Source organism: Xenopus tropicalis, chromosome 2 (genome assembly GCF_000004195.4).
Source record: "Xenopus tropicalis strain Nigerian chromosome 2, UCB_Xtro_10.0, whole genome shotgun sequence".
Taxonomy (NCBI): domain Eukaryota; kingdom Metazoa; phylum Chordata; class Amphibia; order Anura; family Pipidae; genus Xenopus; species Xenopus tropicalis.
In genome coordinates, this window is record NC_030678.2 from 57699828 (window position 1) to 57722666 (window position 22839).

A 22839-nucleotide genomic window follows, 5' to 3' on the forward strand; every position below is an offset into this window, starting at 1 on the left:
GAATCCTTGGAGGAGGCCATGCGGCCTGTCCTGGCTGAAAGCATCCTGGCTTTCTGTGGCTACTAAAGCAAATAAAGCACTTGCATAACAAAAGGACATTAACTGGAGGGGATGAATACATATGTTTACCTTTTTATAGGTCCATGGTAGGGCCTCACTTTGGAGTGTGCAGTACAGTTTTGGGATCCAGTCCTTAAATGAAAAATACACACACCAAAAGGATTATTAGGAACACCATACTAATACAGTGTTTGACCCCCTTTTGCCTTCAGAACTGCCTTAATTCTACGTGGCATTGATTCAACAAGGTGCTGAAAGCATTCTTTAGAAATGTTGGCCCATATTGATAGGATAGCATCTTGCAGTTGATGGAGATTTGTGGGATGCACATCCAGGGCACGAAGCTCCCGTTCCACCACATCCCAAAGATGCTTTATTGGGTTGAGATCTGGTGACTGTGGGGGCCATTTTAGTACAGTGAAGTTCAAGAAACCAATTTGAAATGATTCGAGCTTTGTGACAAGGTGTATTATCCTGCTGGAAGTAGCCATCAGAGGATGGGTACATGGTGGTCCTAAAGGGATGGACATGGTCAGAAACAATACTCAGGTAGGCCGTGGCATTTAAACGATGCCCAATTGTAACTAAGGGGCCTAAAGTGTGCCAAGAAAACATCCCCCACACCATTACACCACCACCACCAGCCTGCACAGTGGTAACAAGGCATGATGGATCCATGTTCTCATTCTGTTTACGCCAAATTCTGACTCATCAGACCAGGCAACATTTTTCCAGTCTTCAACAGTCCAATTTTGGTGAGCTTGTGCAAATTGTAGCCTCTTTTTCCTATTTGTAGTGGAGATGAGTGGTACCTGGTGGGGTCTTCTGCTGTTGTAGCCCATCCACCTCAAGGTTGTGCGTGTTGTGGCTTCAAAAATGCTTTGCTGCATACCTCGGTTGTAACGAGTGGGTATTTTAGTCAAAGTTGCTCTTCTATCAGCTTGAATCAGTCGGCCCATTCTCCTCTGACCTCTACCATCAACAAGGCATTTTCGCCAACAGGACTGCCGCATACTGGATGTTTTTCCCTTTTCACACCATTTTTTGTAAACCCTAGAAATGGTTGTGCGTAAAAATCCCAGTAACTGAGCAGATTGTGAAATACTCAGTCCGGCCCATCTGGCACCAACAACCATGCCACGCTCAAAATTGCTTAAATCACCTTTCTTTCCCATTCTGACATTCAGTTTGGAGTTCAGGAGATTGTCTTGACCAGGACCACACCCCTAAATGCATTGAAGCAACTGCCATGTGATTGGTTGATTAGATAATTGCATTAATGAGGAATTGAACAGGTGTTCCTAATTATCCTTTTGGTGAGTGTGTACCCCCCATTTTAACAAGCTTATTCAGTTGGGCTTACATAGAACAGGTACATAAACAATCTTAATGTATTATTATCTAAATGTATGTATTATTACACACACATAACTGATTCCACATATTGAAAGGAAACCATAAAAGCCTTTGTGTGTGCCTGCCATCCCCCCCCCCCCCAAAGAGTTTCACTGTAATGCAACCCCTACCTAATATTGTTCATTTCTTAAGTGATGAATTCCGGTACTTGCAGTCCCTCTGCTTTCTAGAGAGTCTGTGCAGAGAGAAGTCTGGGGGGCCACATTGCTAGTGCAGAGAGTGCAATTGTGCTCCCTGCACTAGAAGGGCTGAATTTTCGGTTTAAAAAACAGAAATTTGGCTATTAAAGTTACCAGGAGCACCTTTTCTCAACTCATCTCATGGCAGCAGTGCCCCTGGTGGCAACCCTACTTATATCTGAAAGATCAAATAGTGTTTACGCAAATGAATGAGCACATGTCAAAAAGGGGGTATATATTCCTTTAATGAGCTGGAGAGAGTTTATATATGTGCAACTAAATGCTAAAAGGAGTGGAAAAATTAAACTCTGAGCAAAGTTGGGGTTGTTTTCTCTGGAGAAAAGGCATTTACGAGGAAACATGATACTTTTTACAAATACATTAGAGGACATTACAGACAAATATTAGGTTAGCTTTTCTCCTTACAGATACCATCAAAGAACAAGAGGTCACCCTTTGAAGCAGCTATGCATGATATACATAATATCCAAGGCTACAGTGATTTTAAGATCTAAAGCTAGTTTAGTATATAGAGTATATAGCTATAGTATAGATCAGTGGTGTAACTATATATACTGGTCTGCTGCACCTTAGTCCCACCTCCAGGGCCCCTTTACCACCTTACATATTGGGGCCATGAGTGTGGCGTGGTTAGGGCCAGGAAGGGGGCAGGGGAGGAGGTCCACTTCAGAACAGAATGGAACAGCTCAGGGATCTTTCTAACAAACATCACGCTTCTGTCTTACTAGTACTTTCCAAGCCCTTCTTGCACTCTCACCTGACCCACAGACTTGTGCATGAACAATGATCTTAAAAGAGAAGGTTAAGGGTAAGGCTCCGAGAGGCAGATTGTCACCCTGTGTATAAGCGCAGGCTAACAAGCCGCCCGCATGCTTTAAAGATCATCTTGCTGTGCTTGCAACTGGAAGCACTGAATGCGCCTAGGTGCAGGAACACACAACCGATATCTGCCAACAAATGTGAGACTTTGCATTTGTTGGCGGATGTCAGCTGACTGTGTCTGCACCAAGGCAAATTCAATGCAGGCATTGAAGATTTTTTAAGCGCACGGGCAGATTGTCAGCCTGCGCTTATACACAGGCTGACAAACTGCTTTCTAAATTCCAGCTGCCAGTACCCACAGCCTATTTGCCACATAAGGGTTAAGTGGAGTTCAAAGTGTAGCCCGCTAGCATAGTACCAGCAGCTATAGTAAAGCATCCGAAAGAAGCAGCATATCATGGTTATCACTGCACTACAGCCTTTTGGCCTTCACTGGATTCAAAACACGTTTTGCTTATTTATCCCCATTATCTGCCTTTATGATCAGTGTAATTGTCCAAAAAAAACTGTCCACAGAGATATTGTTGATTTGTAATCTTCTGGCAGGTATGTAAATATTCTACAGTTAGATGGAAGATTGAGGGACATGACATCTCTGATATAAGCTTTAAAATACTGAGCTGCTCAAAGAAGCTTGCAAGCGTCCAGACGTTTTAATCTTTCCATCACAGTGTGAGAATCCACATAGCCTGAAGCTGCTTATTTAACCCAAGGCCAAGTATAATGCTTTCAGGACATGAAAAATAAGATATTACAGGAGATTATAAGATAAAGAATTGTAACTTCCACCAAAATACATACAGGAAATTTGTGCAGAAAATGTAAAATAAAAATGTGTGGAATTAAATATATAGTTTATTTTCGCTCACCCCAAAAGAAAAATACGTTAAACATTTAAGGGTCAGGAACAATAGACCTAGCTAATTATTACCTAGATTATCCCTAACTGTAACAAAATAATTACAATAGGGTAACAAGATTAGTACAGTTTTTTTAAAAAGTCTTACATTTGGATTGTAATTTTCTTACCAGACTTCCCCTGGTCCAACCTACTTATTGATCAGAAACTTCTAACCAGAGGTTCAGGGGGTGGATGTAACACGATGGTTGTAGTGCTCTTTGGTACTTTTATCATACTTACATTTTTCCTTAAAGGGCATATCCCCACAATAAATATTTTTGCATAGTGATGGAAATATAATCCTGCAATAACTACACTATGGGGCTGATTTACTTACCCACGAACGGGTCGAAATGAGTCCGATTGCGTTTTTTTCGTAATGATCGGTATTTTGCGATTTTTTCGTATGTTTTGCGATTTTTTCGGATTCTTTACGAATTTTCCGTTACCAATACGATTTTTGCGTAAAAACGCGAGTTTTCGTATCCATTACGAAAGTTGCGTAAAAAGTTGCGCATTTTTCGTAGCGTTAAAACTTACGCGAAAAATGCGCAACTTTTCGCGTAAGTTTTAACGCTACGAAAAATGCGCAACTTTTTACGCAACTTTCGTAATGGATACGAAAAACTCGCGTTTTTACGCAAAAATCGTATTGGTAACGAAAAATTCGTAAAGAATCCGAAAAAATCGCAAAACATACGAAAAAGTCGCAAAATGTTCGTTTTCAAGTCGGAACTTTTCCAATTCGGGTCGGATTCGTGGGTTAGTAAATCAGCCCCTATACATTTAAAGGAGAAGGAAAGGTAAAAACTAAGTAAGCTTTATCAGAAAGGTCAATGTAATTACAGCCATAAGCACTTAGAAAAGTTGCACTGTATCCTCTATCAAAAGAAACACAGGATTTCTTTGTGTAAATATGTTCTTCGGTATCAAACTTTCTCTATCAGATAAATCCTTCATTTCCTAGATTGAGTCTGTGCAGCTCTCGCCTCTCTCCCTTCCCCTGCTCCCCTGCCCATCAGAATGTGCGATCTGCAACACAGAAGCTACAGAGACCAAGCTAAAATGGCAGCTGCTATCTTAAGCAAACAGAGGGAGTTTCTAGGGCTGTTTACTCAGGTATGGTAAAGCTATGAAGCTATTAAATAAAGTGTTTTAGGTGGCACTGGTGTCGCTAATCTATTGGCATTAAAATGCCAAAATGTCTTTCCTTCTCCTTTAAAACAAAAATTCAAACATTTATGTGGTTTTAAATTTATTTGTAAACGCAATTGCTACTAAAAGTAGTATCTGACTGGCTGCTTATATTCTATGCTGTGCTTGTTTCAACTCCTAAAAGGATGTCAAAGCAGTCAGCCAATTAACAGATTTAGAGGAGAGCAGACTTGTCTAAAGAGTCATAACCTGTTTTAAGCTTAATAACATTTACAAATAACTTTTAAAACAATCAGAATTTTTAATGTATATTGTAGATTTGCTTTAAATTACATTGTTTTCAAGATGCTAAATACAGGTTTTTCAAACCATTCAGGGTCTCTTACATTTGCAAGTTCAGTTGCCAGTCCCACACATTATTATGCAGTCAGTTGCACATAAAACCAGTTTCATTAAAGTAAAAAAAAGCACTCTGTATAGACGTGCTCGGCCATTCTGCCATCCCTTCTGAGTCGAGCACTGCTGCGCCTACTGGCACACTGCTGCACCCTGGAGGTACCACTTACTCCTGATCGGGCACCAACTCCAGGGTTCCATATATTCCCAGCACTAATAGGCGCAGCATACTTGCACCTAGTCACTCTCATGACCAACAACATTTACAATTATGAACTCTTGTACTAATTTCGGTGATATTTCATACACATGTATGTATGCATGCACATAGGGGCACATTCATCAATGTACGATTGAGTTTTAGACCTGTGCGTATTTTCTGTGGTTTTTTAGTTAATTTGCACAACGTTCTTTGTGACAATTTGCGTGACAAAATCGTATTTGTCGCAACGAGTATGAAAGTTTCGGATTCATTCAAGCTTCAGTATCATGACTTTCCTTGGGCCAGGTTGGAGCTGCAGAGTGCCATTGATTCCTATGTCCAAAATCATGCACAGAAGGATCAGGTCAAGTCAGAAAGATTTTCCCGCCGTTTACTATTGTTCGGACACGAAAATTTTGTGACTATAGGATAGCCATTCGCAAACGATTGTTTCAATATGAAAATTTCGGAACTTTCGGATCGTAAGTACGAAATGTTCATATTCAAACGAAAAGAATTTTCGTGACATTTGCGATCATCAGAAATGATCAGATTTTGTGATTCGGATTCGTACCTTAGTGAATCGGGCCCATAATGTTATATGAAGGAATATCAATTTATGATAGTAAAAAGGATTCTTTTTTACAGAGTGCCCTCTGCTTTTAATTGACAATATTTGCTAAACAGAAGTTTGTATGCAGTATTCATTTTGTTGCTGAAGTTCTCATCATTTATAAACCTAAATACACAATGTATGTATATCTGAAAATCATTACAAAAAACACACATACACATATATATATGAGTGATAAGAAGAGATCAATGACAGTTCATGCAAGCTATAGAATATCTGAATATCACTAAAAAGACAACTCATTCTAATTTAATAGCCTTTTAAGTGCACATGATCGTTTCAAAAAGAGTGAGATGAAGCATAAAGTGATATGTGTCTTGCAGAGGAGACAATTTATTTTCTGTAATGCAATTCCTTCACACAGTATGGAAAGCAGTAAGATTTAGAAACATCAGATTTTGCAAAATCCCTCAGGATTAGAGGCAACTTAAAAGCTGCCGCTGATGGGACTGAATGGTTTGAACTTGATATACGTGGGGATTTGGGGCCCCAGTATACTCAAGCACAGTGAACTATGACAAGAGGGTTTTTTTCTATTGCTACTTGGGGATTTCTTTTTGAAGTTCAGTTTTCTCTGGCACTGCTTCTAACTTTCCTTTAGAAAATCACAAATGGCAGGTCATGTGGGGGTTCAAAGTTAAACAGTAATACATCTAAAATTGCATTGATCTTAAGCAAATATCACCGAATCCGGGCACAGAAAAACAATAGATTCCTTAATTATTCAATATAACTTCTTGAGCTGTGCACATTGGGATATTTGTTTTATCCATCTAAAAGCAAAGGAATAAAAAAAGCTGCCTCTGGTAACTTTAAAAGACAAATTTTGGAGGAATTTATTTTTTTTAAATGGTAATGGAACCCCCTTTACCTGCTCTGACATGACAGAGGTAAGTGTTGTGGGGTGAGGGGTGTGTGCATTTGGCCTGCTGCTTCGTACGGGTGCCTGAAAATAATGCATAATGTGTAATACAGTACAGAAGCAATGAAGAAAAATAACTAACCCATTTGATCTGCCCTGGCTACTCCCCGATTATGCTAAAAAGCTATCAGTGATTTACGAAAGCCCTGCCCTGGCACCACACACATTGTGTGTTTTTATCTTTAGTCCCGCTCTACCACAGGGTTGACTACAGTAACCCCTGTACCCCTGATAGCAGAAATAGAACCTATTGCAAAAGTGAAAATTTTATAAGAGCATGATGAAAATAACAGACTTTCTACATGCACTTAATGTAAACTTCTGTACAACTTCTTAAATAATGAAGTTATTTTTAATCTAAAAATGGTTTCCTAAACATTTTTTTGTCTTTATATTTTTTTCATCCAGCTAGTTACATTTATCTACTAAAGTATAGAATTTAAACTGTCATTTGGCCCATCATTTCCCACAGTGTCAATATTGAAAGATATATCAACAACAATTTAAAGGGATTCTGTCCTGATTTTTATGGTGTACTTTTCATTTCTAAATTGCACTGTTTATATAGCAAATAATTCACTCTAATATTTAAAATTTTATTCTTGAACCAGCAAATGTATTTTTTTTTCATTGTATGTGTGTAGGTGCCATCTCATTGCATTGAGTCTGAGCTTTCAGATAACCTAGGTACTTTCAACAGGACCCAAGTTTCATAATAGCAAAACAGGGATGCTATTCTCATGTCTAACATTAGGTGGGGCAACTGAGAACATTTAGCAATCAAACAATTTTTTACTTCATTTTAATCTCCACAATGCTGATAGGGTAAGGGGGTTTGGGGTGTCCGAAATGATGCTCTCATTGTAATTAATGAATTTAGGGCTAAGGTTCCCACTGCTTCTCACTGTATTTATTGTACTTGGGCTAAAGTTCCTACTGTAAGTTTGTGAAGATTCTTATTCATCCCAGTCATGGTATATATGTAGTAATAAGTCAAATCAACTGGACTTGCTGTGTTTTTCTTGAAGACATTTCACCAGTCATCCAACTGGCTTTCTCAATTCAGAGAAAGATTCTGAATTAAGAAAGCCAGATGATTTGACTTATTATTAAAGGACAAGGAAAGTCAAAATCAATTAAGCACACTATTCAATAGTACTACTATCGCTATGTAGAAACACTATATTTCTGGCTTGCCTAGAGAAAGATTTACTGCGATACACTTACTACATACTACAGACTCTTTTCAGTGAACAGCGCCGCCATCTTTAATAGGGATGCCCACTTCCTTTACCTCACTACTCTTTACTGCACATGCATCCCCAGCCAGGCTGTGTCTGTCAGCACCCCCCACCCTCCTGAAGCACTTGCAGGCTGTGTCTTTGTGATCCCACGCCGCCCCCCCCCCGCTCCCCTCTCCCTCCCCGCTCTCCTGCACAGACACCAACCCCCCCGCTCCCCTCCTGCCCCCGCACCTGCTTGCTGCATCCCCGCTACTGCACAGACTGAAGAAACTCTGTCTCCCCGCGTGCTCCCCTTCAGCACAAGCAGGCGCCATGGCGAGACGCGCTGCCTGCTTGTGCTGAAGGGGAGTGCGCAGTAGTGGGGACGCAGCAAGCAGGTGCGGGGATGGGAGGGGAGCGGGGGGGGGGGTGGTTGGTGTGACTGTGCCAGTTGGTGTCTGTGCAGGAGCGAGGAGCGGGGGCTGAAGGGGGGCACCTGCTTGTGCTGCATAGGGTCGTTTGCGCATGTGCCGCCTACAGTCCTGGTCACCAAGTCACCTGTTTAGCTTCTGATCAGCTGAACAATTGCAATTTAGGGAGACTTAAGGGCACTATTGAGACAACTGAAGGTAAGCCTGCAGCTTGAGATTAACTCTTTGGTAGCCTTTCCTTCTCCTTTAAATATAAAGTTCCTACAGCTTCTCACTGCAATTCATCTATATTTGAAACCACTACCCAATATTTATCACTGTACTTAATGTATTTTAGGTTCCACTATATGTCTCTTTAGGATCTGGAGGATCGTAGAAGTCAAAGTATTGACTTTCGATAAAATTCACAAATTGAAATTGGTTGGCTTAACAGGTGAGCACCAGCCACCTGTTGTTACCCTGTGCTAAAGTGCAAAGACACCTTTAAACATTAAAAAAAGAAAGAAAATCAGTTCATACTCACATAACAAATCTCCAAGCAACATGCTCATCTGTAATCCAGCTACAATTAAAAACAACAGTAGTTGGCTAGGTTGAAGTAGTAGGGTACAGTCAATATTTAGTCAAAATTGATCGTGAGGTATACCGAATAGTACTGAATACTGGAAAGGTATATAACAAATACTTTTAATGCCAGTGATTAAAAGGCACAATTATCAATATTATAGAACACCATTTTGCAGCTATTTAAGAAAATCGTAGCAAAAATTTGTGATTTTGAATATTTTTCAAACTCAAATGTTCTATTCAATCATTAAAAACATTACAGAATTTCAGTCCTTAAACATTACAGCTCATAAGTGTCAGCATTTTTAGAGCACAAGTTTTTCGAATTTCAGTTTACAAAAACCCAAATGACTCAGCTCTGGCCGAACAATCTTTTTAATAATATTAGGACTGTGCCTGATTATACTTATTTAAACAACCCATTAGGTAACTTCTGAAGACCATGTCAGCAATATTTGTCATAGTGCTAAAATACAGAGTTACAGATTTTTTTTCTAAGCACTAACAAATTAAAAAGCACTTCAAAGTGGTCCTTACCCATGGTAATAAATTAATTAATGACCTAAACTGTGCCCTGAGGTCACAGAGATATTATTTACTAGGGCCAAGTGTATGCTGGTTGCTGTCATCTTAAAGGAGAATGCAAGTCAAAATTTAAAAAGCATACTGCCCAATAGTCCTCCTATTGTTTAGTAAAAACGCCACACTTTTGGCTCACCTAATCAAATATTTACTCAGTCACACTTACTTCATATTTTCTATCTGTTTTCTTGAACAGGCAGCCATCTTTAAAAAGGTATTCTCCCTTCCTTTCCCTACTTGCTTCATACTGTACATGTGTTTCATTCCCTCCCCCTCCCCTCTGCCAGATCCGCTTCTGATTGGCTGGTGGGTATGTGTAGCTCAGACCAGGAGACAGGATCAAGTTACACACATGTGCATTGCTACTGAAGGCCGCCGCTGGCAGCCTACAGGAATACAGGAAGGGGAGAGAGAGTTCAGTGATGTCACTGTAGTCTTCACACTGCTGTAGGCTGCCAGCACCATATCTCAAAGAAGCAAGCAGGGTTCTGGGAATTTAGATATGCAGTAAGTACTTAAAAAGAATGCCTTTAGACTTACTTTTAATTTATATTAACCTTTCCTTGCCCTTTAAGGCTGACTAAAGCAGTTGCTTTCTGGCCCAATGACGAAAGATCTAGCTCAAAGAGGACCTGTCACCCTGACAAAAATGCTGAATAATAGTCCTTATCAAATGAAACATGAAACCCAAATTAATTTTTTATGAACATATCCATACCTGTTATAAAGGTATTTTTCAGCTGTCAATCATATATTGCATGACCAGCCTCTATAGGCAGGGCTTTCACTTTCAATTAAGTACATTCTAGAGGTCACTGCATTCCTCAAATTCCTCCCTCCCTCACTGTCTATAATTGTGTAGCCTGTGCATGGGCATCAGGTCCCCCATCCTTGTGCATACACATTATTTTGGAATAATGCAAAGATTGACTCAATAACAGTGTTCATAAAATTGCAACCATCTATGTGCTCTAATTGTGGATTCCAAAAGAATAAAGGAACGAAGATTTAAAAATTTTTATAGAGTCAGTAAAGTTTATGTTTCTAGACAAACAAATTAGAAAAGAGTTTGGAATTATTTCTTAGGGTGACAGATCCCCTTTAAAGGTATAAAAGTTTTTTAGTGACAAATGCTACTATCCTCTTATGGGATATTTTTTGCATTCAAGAGTCAGAATGCTTTCCATATTCTAATTTCTTGGATGGTATGACAAATAAGCTCATATGTTGTGGATGTTTTGTTGAAACTCACTTAGGGGCCGATATAAGAATACTCAATGCTTTCGGCTACTAAAACCACATGTGAGTTGCTAAACTCTCACATGGTTTCTTTATTCAAGTACCACAGCTTCCTGACGATCAGGGTTTTTTCCTGGAACATGTTTTTCACTAAAATAAAAGGTTTTAGGTAGGTTTTAATTGTCAAGCTATTTAATTTTTTTTTAAAAACATGTTAGGGGGTAAAAAAAACCCAATCAGCAGAAAGCCTAGGTATTCAAATTAAGAAACTACATGGGAGTTTAGAAACTCTCTCATGGTTTTATTATTCAAATGCTTAAACTTGAAGGCTTGAGCATTCTTAAAGGACAAGAAAATGTTCAAAATAAGTATAGCTCTAATAACTGGCAAATACACACTGACGATTGTTTGGGAAATGTTTATTTTTTCATTTTTTTTCTCCTTTAAATTGGCCCATTTAAGAGATATTGAGCTTTGCAGTTGTAGGAGAAGGTAAGGTAAGCTTTATTAGAAAAGTCTATGTAAATACAGCCATAAGCACTTACAGAACTGCTGCTCTTTTCTTTTAATCTGTATACATGATTTGTCAGACTTCCTGCTCTCTGAAAAATCATTCAAGACATGGCACAAGTCTACTCAGTTTGTCTCTCTCTCGCCCTTCCTTTTCCCCTCCCATCTCAACTCTCTCACCCTCCCAACTGTGCTGTGTAAGCTGAGCTACCAGCAGCCAGCGCTGCAACATGGAAACTACTGAGACCAAGATAAAATGGCAGCTGCAATCTTAAACAAACAGAGGAGCTTCTAGGGCTGTTTTATCAGGTATGCTAAAGCTTTCTACAGAATAAATATATTGTTCTAGTTTGTACATCACTTATCAAAAGCAGTGCATTCCTTTCTGTCTCAAAGATCTTTAAGATGATTGGAAGTGATTTCTTCTTCCAGAAAAAGCCATAAAATTGCAAGTATTATGATAAACACTCATGTTGCTGAACATAATGTTCCAGAGAAGAGTTGCACAGAATTCCTGGTGCATTCCTCCTTACATTCTCTTTCATAACACCACCACTCTAGAAAACAGTTTAATGGGATTTTGTATGCGCAATATAAGTGTTAGTAATAACAGATGTATTGGTAGTATTAATAGTATTAGTGCTAGTACAAGTAGTATTAGCAGTAGTAGTACTAGTATCAGTAGTGCTAGTATCATTAGTATTAGTATCAATGATACTACCATTAACAGTATTAATCTTCACAGTACTGGCAGTATTAGCCCTAATATTAGTATATGTAGCATTAGTAATAATGGTAGTATGCGTATTGCCAGTATTATTAGCAATAATATAAGTAGTGTTAGCATTATTATTAGTAGTATAAGCAGTAGTAGTATGAGTATCAGATGTGTTAATCAATAGTATTAGAAGTAGTAGTATTAGAACTATTTATAAGAGTATTATCAGTGTTACTAATATTAGTAGAAGTATCAGGGGAATTAGAAGTATTAGCATTAGTAGCATTAGTATTAGTGGTTAGTTGGTATTGATGGTATAAGTAGTACAGGTAATAGTGGTTTTTGTATTGGTAGTATTGGTAGTACGAGTAGTAGTATTAGTAGTCATTATTAATATTGGTATTAGTAGCATTGATAATATTTATAGTAGTAGTAGTGTTGGTAGTATCAGTATTGGTAGTATTTGTGGTATCAGTAGCATTAGTAATAATATTAGCAATAGTAATAGTGGTATTAATAGTATTGGAAATATCAATATTATTAGTATTAATGTTGGTAGTATTAGTTAAAAGTATTGGTAGTATTTGCACTAGAAGCATCAGCAGTATTAATATTGGTATTGATATTAGAAGTATTAGAATTAGTATTTAGATAGTATTAGTAGTACTAGTATTATTGCTAGTATTACTAGTAGTAGTTTTAGTAGTAGTAGTAGCAGCACTAGCATATTTATAAAGAGCAAACATATTCGGCTGTGCTGTACAAGAAATAGCTATATAAACTAAACATCCAAATAAAATTTAGTACAGTTGGAATCCAGAGTGGGAGATTAGTGCTATAATAAAATCAATTAAAAAAAAATCTTACCACCAGGCTCCAGCTGGCCCATAATAGTCCCCAAAAAGCGGCAAACATGAAAGTAGAAATGATACTCCCCAGGCAACAAAATGGTATGTTCTGTAAAAATTGAAGATGCAACATTGTAAGATGGGGTAAAAAGTAAACACTTGTGCTACATTTAAATGCTTTAATTCCCCTGCACCATAGTCATTAAAACAAAATTGTAAGCTCTTTGGGGCAGGGAATACCCACATTGTAAAAGCAAAATAGAATTAACAATAGTTTAGGTGGTAAAGTGAGTGATCCTGTTACCCCATAGCAATGCCTTTTTAAATGAGTTCAATATAGTAAGGCAGGAAGTGAAGAAAAGGTCTGTGCTTACTGAAGTAGCTAGGGGTGCCACACTGGACCAACAGCGCGGGTGCAGAAAAAGGCAAAAAACTATAAAAAGTATTACTTTACTGTAGAGCTCTATCAGTTGATTAAAATTAGTGGTCTGCCATCTCTGCAGGATGCTTCTACCAAGTTATCCCAGATAAAATGTGTGCTAGTGGGCACCCTACCCTGGTGGGCCCTTGGCAAATGTCACTTTTGCCCCATGGCCCTGAGTAGAACAACAAAGATAAAGAAAGGGTGTACTGCCCTGGATGGGGCACAGGTGGAGATGCATGGGCAGCACATCTACTCCTGAAACTCTGGTGTGTGTGTGTGTGTGTGAATATATGTAGCCATGTAGCTCCTCTACTTATATCTCAATTAAATATTCCTGTCTCCTTCTAAGCCTCCTCTTTCAGACGTTTCTAAAATACTACCTATAAATTTAATTCAAATTTCCTTCTATTCAGTAAGAATAAGTAAGAATTCTTCAGTAAGAATAAGAAAAGAATATCCTTTACCACTTTCATCACATTTTTTAGCTATTTTCTAGTCATTCTTTTCACAGAAATATTCCATCATTCACAAAGGCTATCTTGAAACCCAAGAGTGCAGGGACCTCAGAGATTCTCTACTTACTATCCATACAAAAAGACTTTATCACATAGTGCACCTGGCCTTTACCGATAAAAATTTTCAATTTACATACCTGACATTTAACATAATCTCTTGCTTATCTTCTACTGTATTACTACATACAGGTGCAATTGAGGCCACAAATTTTGAAACAAAGTGGCAATGTTTGTCCAGGATGAAAGTGTTCGCTAACTCCATCAAGAATATCAGAAACTGCAGACTACCCTATTGCATATAGCAAAATAATCTAATTATAATTTGCTACTAGATGGTTCTTGAAAAACAAAGCCTAATGCCAGTGGAATATTTTTAAGGGCCACTATATCCTGTTTCTAATGCTTAATACATAATCTTGAATGTAAGTGCATGTATTGTATATGTTTATCTTCTAATGGTGTGTTTCTCCTTGGGTATTTTATTAATGTATTGTTTTAATGTAAAAGGCTGAATTTATGAGTAGTGATATATAAATAAACATACATACATATCAAACTGGATCTTCTGTGTCTATTAATAGACCCTTGCCTAAGGTCATGATCCTTCAGAGATTTTTACCTAAATCGGGCTTCTAATCAGTCCTTGACATCTAGCTGGTCCAACTTAAAGAAGAATTAAAGCATCTGAATCTACCTCTCTTTGATGATTAAGATTTGTTAAGGTGCCCATACACTGAAGTATCCTCTTGTTTGGCAAGGTCACCAAACAAGCGGATCATTCCCCTATATGCCCACTGTGATATTGGTGAAATAGCATTGATCCAAACGTTCGGCTGAATGATGACTTTGGATGAGTAGGCCCATCTGAGATTCCTGTACATGGGCCAATAAGCTACCATTGCCTAGCTTTTATTAGCCTGTGCCGATATACTAGTGCACACTGTACCTTGCAATTCACATTGCAGCTCAATAGATACCCATAGAAATTATTCCACCCCCCTCTTTTCCAATCGCCAACACAGATTGAGCAGAGGGCTTTGATCGGCAAAGCTGGCCATGTGCAAACATTGAATCAACAACTTGCAACCTAGGGAATGTCGCAGAAGCGGACTCTAATTTCATTTGGCATAGATCAAAGTATTTGTGAATATAAATAAGGCATTTTAGTTAGGACAGTGATAATGTTTCTAAAGATAATAATTTTTCAGAAAACATGATGCTGATTTTGCTTTCAATTACGTAATTATGACATTTATAAGCTGAATGCATATCACGTCATACTGTAAATTTAAAACAAAACTGCACTGAATAAAGATTTTGTAATTTAAAGATAAAGTAAAGTAAAACACATAGTTCAGATAGTGTTTATGCACCCTTTCTATGTAAAACTCAACTGAATAAGTTCATGCCAAAATAGGTGGTATATTTTCCCTCCAAGAACGGTTTGGATGAACTATAGATTTTTATATAAAAGTACTTTTGTTACTGCAAGATTCTAAAAGGAAATGTACATTTCTAAAGAAATTGTACACATTATTTTGCTACTTTAGTATGAGAACTCTTCAATGATCCCTGTGGTGCGAAGTGGCATGAAAATTACTTTGTGGGGATCTTAATCTCAATTCTACTGTACTAAACACAAAAATAGGATGAATGAGGTCAAAGGGAAATCGATTTAGAAAAATCAGATTATGCTTTCAACCTATGACTAGTTTGAAGTCATAACTATACAGAATTAAGTGAATTTATTGAAAATTCATCTATAATGAAAAGGCTTTTTGCTCCTTGAGACTACATGTGGCATCTTTTCATAATCTAGAATGACTGCACTGTCCAGACTTTCTATACATCATTGTTCTGCTGTACATTATGCTATGAATACATTTTCCTCAGACTTCCCATTAGGCAAGTATTCTAACAAGGCAATAATAAAATCATACCACAAACTCCCTGGTGGAGTAAATATGACATCTGATTTACAAACACTGCTTGCTGTTAGGTACTCTGTGGTAATTATTTCTACTTCATAAAGTTCCAAGTTAATATCCAGATTTAAAGAGGACCTTTCACCCAGATATAAAAAGCTGTATAATGGGCCAGTCGACACTGCAGATGCTTCCCTGATCACAGCCACAAAGTTGAGGATGAAGGAGGTAAAAGCAGGAGGCATGGTGTACGTCAGGAGGAGGACCCTTGAGGTTGCAGCCCCAGTGCGTCCTGGGGCTGCAATTTGTTCAGCGTAAGTAAAGATTATTTTGCTTGGCTAACATGCTAGAAATTAATTTAAAATTATTTCTTAGGGTGACAGGACCCCTTTAATGCAGTTCAGTTGCTTATTTCTCTGTACTCTTGAATCACCCAATACTCATATGATTTTGCTGCAAATTTTATTGCTTGCTCAGGAAAGACTTCTTACATAGGCAGATTTCTTACATAGGAAAGTAAAAAAAAAAAAAAAAAAGCTTGTTTTTTCTCATGCACACTTTAAAAATACATGCATGCACAAGTACATTTTGAAGTAATCTTTATCACTCTTTCACAGTCTTCTGTGAAAGAGATTTATTTCCCTTCCTTCGTTCTGCCTGTGTTAATGCACTGTGACCAGGATATTTCTTCCTTCAAGGAAGTTGAAACTTACAGCCTGCAGTGATCCTTATAAATAAAACCATCCAGTTCTATTATGTAAATTGAGGAATATAAAGCAGCAGAGTATATATTTCCCACAATGCTTTCAGCCCCCTTATTGATAATCTAATTATTGCTCAGCTTCTTCATTTATTCTGTGACATTATATCCTTAAGGCGGCATTGACATTTGGTGGCACTGTGATTGCTGAACCACTGTACTTGTAGTGGCAGCATTTTACTGCAGAAATAGGTTAAAAAACTATACACTTTCCAGCTCAAGCGAGGCATACATTTTATCTTAAGTATCCAAATATTGTTTCTACTATGGGATTCATCCTTATCTAATAAGAAGAACTTATTGTACTGAAGCTATAAAGAAAAAAATGGTAATTTGTATTTGCAAATGCATTTGCAGTGAAAAAAGTTCAATGTTGAGTGCAATTGCCATTTTTTTCCCATAATGCTGTATTTTTTTTTTTTTTACCAGAATTACAGCATTGTTGCAGCCAGTGCATTAAAATCAACGCAATTGTGCCATAAATCAGATGCAAATAACTGAAAGTTTTTCTGTTTGTTGTCATTTCTGTGAAAAAGACTTGGAGCTACTGGCACCTCCATTGGGTTCCTTCAGCAACCTGTGTAAGAAGAGTTTAATTCAGAACAGGAAGCTATATGTAAGTTCCTCTAATGAATGGGGTTTAAAGTGGATCTGCCCTGTTGCAAGAGAAGTCCAAGTTAACCACAATGAGGTAATGTCATAAAAGTAGTTAATTTAAAAAATATTTGCAATACATTTGTGAAAATGTATGAATTTAACATAGCTTTGGCTAACCAAGAAGCGACCTGATTTGCTGTAGGGAATGCATATTTTATGATTTGCACCTGAGCACCTTCAAGCATGCTTTAAAGAAGAACTAAAGCTTAAAGAGGACCTATAACTTTACAAATGTTTCCCCCACTACAGGTGTGGGCTATTAGAGCCCAAAACAACAGTCTCTAAAAAAATAGCCCCCTACCACATTTTGCCCCCTCTGCTTGGAAACTTCTATACCCTGCTGCTTGTGCTCACAATCTCTCTAACTCATCCCGCTAACTCCTTCACACCGGAGCTCCACTTAGCAACTTTACCCTCACACCCAGTCCCTAGGCTGATCATCCACAGGGTTGAAGAGTTAGAAGAGGCAGAAAAGGTATGTGACTAGAGTCCTAGCACTACCCCAATCCTTGTGCCCTAGACACATGCCTCTTCTGCCTACCACTAGTTCCAGCCCTGCTTTAGGTTGGTGCAGTAAATTCAGTATATTAAATATGTCATTTCTACCCATATTTGTTTTTAGGGTATGGTGCTTTAAAAGCAATGCAATGACTGTCTAATGAAGAATATTATTATCTTATTGATGTAAACTGGCACAAATAGACCGTCTCAGTAGTGAATACCTGTATAATCCAAAGGGCTTTCCAATTTACAACAACACTTACAGTATTATCCAGTCTATACAGTCTGTAACATAAGGCATTTTGTTTTATGATAAACATAGGTATTTTATCAGAATGCATCTTTATTGGAGTACATGGCTCCACAAAACAACACAGGGATTGGAAATGATCTTACAAAACACCATCACTGCAGTTGGTGATGCTTCTCTGTTAGTAAAAGATAGCACTTCCTGAGGGAATACCAGCTGCTGACATTTTTACCTCTACAACCACCCAGAAACTATTTCCCACTATTTCTGTGGTTACTAAACAAGCACTGACAAGTCCCTATTTCACCTCTGCCTCACTCATTTCTGAAAAGTCCACTTACGTATATTCTGGGAGAGGAGTCTCCAGGAAGGATAAATCTTTCCAGGACTGTCAACAATTATCTGAGCTGTAGTCTAGGCAGCCAAATCATAATAGCATATGTACTGACTGAGCATCTCTTTTTAGCTCTTGCACCTGCTTGCCTGGGCTGTTACGTACATGTTTTAGAATTGTTTTTCAGAACTGGATGTGTACTGAAGATTTCACAACAGAATTACCCATTACCTGGTTCTAATTGAAACTGAAAAAATTAAGTCAAGTTTTGTTTTTCTTGCGTTCAGCGCCATCTCTGTTTGTAGAACCATTCAAACTGCAAAGTGCTATTAGCTGACAGGACTGAGGTGGTTCATCAATCTCTGTGTGTCTGCAACCCAATAGTTGTTTGTGTGGGTGAATTTTACAAAAGGGATATAGCTTGTGACTTTTTCATGGCAGGTTATTTGTACTACAACAAGCATGATGACAAGCAGATGTCTGGAACTTTCTTTGCAGGGATAAAACAATTCCAGTTGAGATCTAGTTGCAGTAATGTTCCCCACTAAGGCCAATGGACCTGTCATCCCCCATCACAAGTTTTTACAGCTGTATTAAAAAAGGTAACAGGCACAAGCAGGTCATTAGGCATGGTACAAATCTTTACACTGCTCTGTAAAAAATATATAATAATAACAACAACCAATTAAGCTATAAATAATTGGTATAGAAAATGTTGATAACTTTTGTTAAAAGTAAATATCAATTTATTTTACTGACTGAAACATGAGGAATAGATGCTTTACTAGAGATATTTTTTTCATTTAATCGTTCTATGAGACCACAGGCCTCATTTATTTCCGCTGGCAAAATTGCATTTCTAAGGACCCATCCACAGTCCATGGGATTGCAGCCTGCGCTTTGCAACTTTCAATTAAATCCAGCACATGGAAAGCTGTGTCTGAAAGACACACAAGCTAGGCTGTGTCCAAAAGGCTGCATACATAGTACCCCCCAGCCTACCAGTAGTAATGCTGTAAACATGAGAATAGCACAGGTCTTTGTGCTCTATTTTGAAATGCAAAAACATTTACCTAGGGCGACAAGTAAGGGGCAGGATGCAAAGTGCAAGTAGCAAGGTATTTGAACACTTTTTTTGCACGTTGCACACAGTCATACACTCCATGAGTATGGCCTATGATAATATAAAGGTATCTAGCATGCATATGGCAACAAAGCTTAAGCTACTGGGCATCCAAGGAGACACCTAAGTACAGCCCCCAGCCCTACCCTAATGTATTTAAAGAGAAGTGCAGATCTTCTGCACACGAATGAGCAACGAATGTCAAAGACCTCATAGAAGGGAAAAGAACTGCATTTAGGCGCTAAGCAAGGTGCAGAGTTTAAAGTGCAAAACACAGTTTGTGCCAGGTCTTTTGAGCTTTGCACTCTGCCACAGGGTGCATAAAAGAGACTTACTGTGTAACAGGCGTAATAGAAAATCATAAGCCCTTGGGCCATGACAAGGATTATTTACTCTCTTGCTATCCAACTGTTCATGGAAAGCTATTTTTAAGCATTTTAAGGTTAGGAAAAGGTATCCTTCACTATAATGAGAGCACTTATAAGCAGGGCAGCTTCCAGGTTTTTATTCATTAAGTAGGATCAACCAAAGGGTAACTATTGCTCACTGCAGGGAGTATCTATACCACTTTCTTTTCATGTTGTTCTTTATAACCCATTACAGAAAAAAGTTGCCCCCTGTGTCTCCCAAATATACCCGAAAGACAAAAGCTATCTCAAATAATTCACATCAAGCAGTTAGAATATTTTTGATTTAAGTTAGTTTCAAAAGCTTCTTTTTGAATCAAAATGCTCTGTGGATATTTGATAGTACAATTTATGGATGTTACAAAATAAACAAGAATAATCACCAGGCTAGAAACATTATATTTGCATTGCTATTGTCCTTGCAGTGAAAATGCCCTAGTCAAAACTTATGGTTTCTATATGAAGTTTTTATTGATGTAACAAAGCAAAATAACTGTATTCAACCACATTAAAAGCTGAGGAGATTAATTAGATTTTGATTATGTAGTAATACTGTATATGACTTTAATTTAGAAATTAGAAATCTGTATTGGAAATTTCTATTTCTCAGCCTTTAGTACTCAGTGGCTGACAAGATTGGAGATTAAATCAGAATCAATAGGATGTCATTTGAACTGGGTGCAAAATGTGTTTACTCAGTTAGGACCACTATTTATTTTTAGCTGAGAACAAATCAAACAACATACAATTTCAATATATTAATAGTCTTGGAGACAGGGTGATTCCCAGCTGTCATGATCAGAAATATATCTCCTTCATTATTGTTTGATTGTCACCATAATCCAGAATCTAAAGTGCAATGGTACCACATGTTATGAATTCCTTTTTGGTCTAAGCCACATCTCATTCATGCATCACATACATTAGAAGCAACTCTGCTCTCCTTACAGACATGTCATAATTTTCCAGAACACTCATTTGTATCCTGTTGGCTGCAGGAAAATTAAATGTTGGCTTGACATGAGTCAATGAAAATGTGTATTTGCTTAAGAGCCATGGCCCACGGGGAATTAGTCATCTGTGGCTTAACCTTGACTACAGCGGATGACTAATCTCTCAAAAAATGCCCTTTCCACCGCAATAATATAAACTGCCATTTTGGACAAATTCGGAAATAAATCGCTGCATATGCCTTCCCACTGGCGATTCCCTTTACTGTCAGTGGGAAGGTACTTCGGGAGATTAGTTGCCCATGGTAGCCGAGATTTAACCAGGGCAACTAATCTCACCAAAGGTCATTGCCCTTAAGCACAGGTAGAGTGAGAGATGCAATTAAAGCTAACTAAAGCTAAACTAAAAAAAAAAACAATATTTTATGTATATTTAAAACACTTTTGCACACAATTTTAAAATATAAAATTACAGTTTATAATACTGTATTACTGATTTCAGATACATCGCTGGTTTTAGACTGCTAATACCAGACAACAGCTCTTTCTGAAAGTCCAAGAGGTGATTGTATGTGTGTGTGTATGTTTTTTTTTAAAGAAGTATTTGCCAAGAGGTGGCAAGATTTCTATTAAAAAAAAGACTGCAACAAAAAATCATGATTGTGAAAATGAATATATCTGCTCCAGCAACCCTTAAGCGACGATACAGGAAGTGCATAGAAAAAGCATGCTGACACTATGACCTCCAAAGAGAGCTCTTGAACCAAAAGTCTGATGTTAGCAGTCTAAAATTGCTAATAACTCAGAAACCACAAAAAAATAAAAGTAATCTAACATGCAAAAGTGCTCAGGGGATCACCCTGTATAGGTTTATATCAATTACAATATTTGGTTTAGATCCCTTTAAATTTAATCTTATGTTGTTTGCTGAATTAAAGAGTTGCATCAAAGTGGAAAATCAATGCCATATCTCCTTCAACCAATATTATAAAACACAAACATTTGATTAAAATGTGATTTATTGTAAAGATATCCAGTGACAAATACTTTTAAATCAGAAAATTGCAGCAGGGTAAAGGGAGGTAGTATCAGGTCTGCGGTCTCTTGTAGCAGCATACCATGCATATCATGCCACTAAGACATGATAGGCCCTAATATCTGCTGAGAATTCATCAGTTATTCTTTAATGTGCAGATTTACTATTAGAACCAAAATCCTGAACTTTTATTATTGTTTTATATAATACCATTGTTTCTTACAGTGCTTAAATTCTAATTTGTTTGTATGTGTCATGATTTGTGAAAGTTTCTTGGCCATATTCCTGTATTCTTATATGAAATCTTATTAATGTCTATCTTGATATTCTGCTATACAAACAGCTTGTTTATTTGGAAATTTAATAAACATCATATGAAAAAGTGCAGACAAATTTGATTACTTTTTTATGATGAAGTTGGTAAGAAATTAGACAGCAAGGTTGCAGTAGATGTTTGATAGTATGGCATAGCATAGAGCACAAAGTTGGCACTGGATTCAGGCACACCACAATTCCCCATAGAAATGCATTATTTAAAAAAAGGGACACACAGTAACTTCCATTAACGTATGCCTCTGAAACAGGTGATAAAAAAAATGCCTGTGGCAAAAATGTCATAATACTCTTAAAAAATTAGACATATTGGATGTCACCCAGGGGCCTAAATACATATATTTCTAGTAGCATATTTAATAAAAAAACTAATTTTGGATATTTCTTTGCAATTCATAACTTACCAAACCCAACACAAGTACAAGAACCTTGCCTCATGACAGTTTACCAGGAGTGGCAAAAAAGCCATAACTTTTAAGAGTGGAACATCCAGTTTTTAAAATGGTAATTTGTCTCCTCTTGTGCAAAGCGTGCAACTATGCTTTCTCCAGCAGAGATGCAGCCACCCCCCCTGGCCCTTGCCACTTCTAGTACAGGAGTGCTAAGAGAGGGTGAGGGTGCATTAGCAACATATTTGCTATTTGGGCCAGAAACACCCCTGAAAAGATTGCAAGATTTATTGCATAAGAAAATTGTGTAAATGGTTGCCAGAGGCCTCTGGGTAATAGCAGGCAAAAGAAGAACACAAATAAAAAGGTTCTTTGAACTAACCTAAACTTAAAACAACTGTCATTGGGC

At 37.7% G+C, this 22839-nt stretch overlaps 1 protein-coding gene across 3 annotated transcripts in view; it reads right to left on the reverse strand.

Annotated features, from left to right (window-relative positions):
* The window catches only part of LOC116408821 (cyclic AMP receptor-like protein A), a 262366-nt gene that overhangs the window by 99147 nt on the left and 140380 nt on the right, over positions 1-22839 (reverse strand). For all 3 annotated transcript variants that reach the window (XM_031896805.1, XM_031896806.1, XM_031896807.1), the window contains 2 exons: positions 12846-12935; positions 8886-8924 (listed from right to left, as the gene is read on the reverse strand). In XM_031896805.1, coding sequence (XP_031752665.1) covers positions 8886-8924; positions 12846-12935 — 129 coding nt within the window. The remainder of the gene's footprint in view (positions 1-8885; positions 8925-12845; positions 12936-22839) is intronic.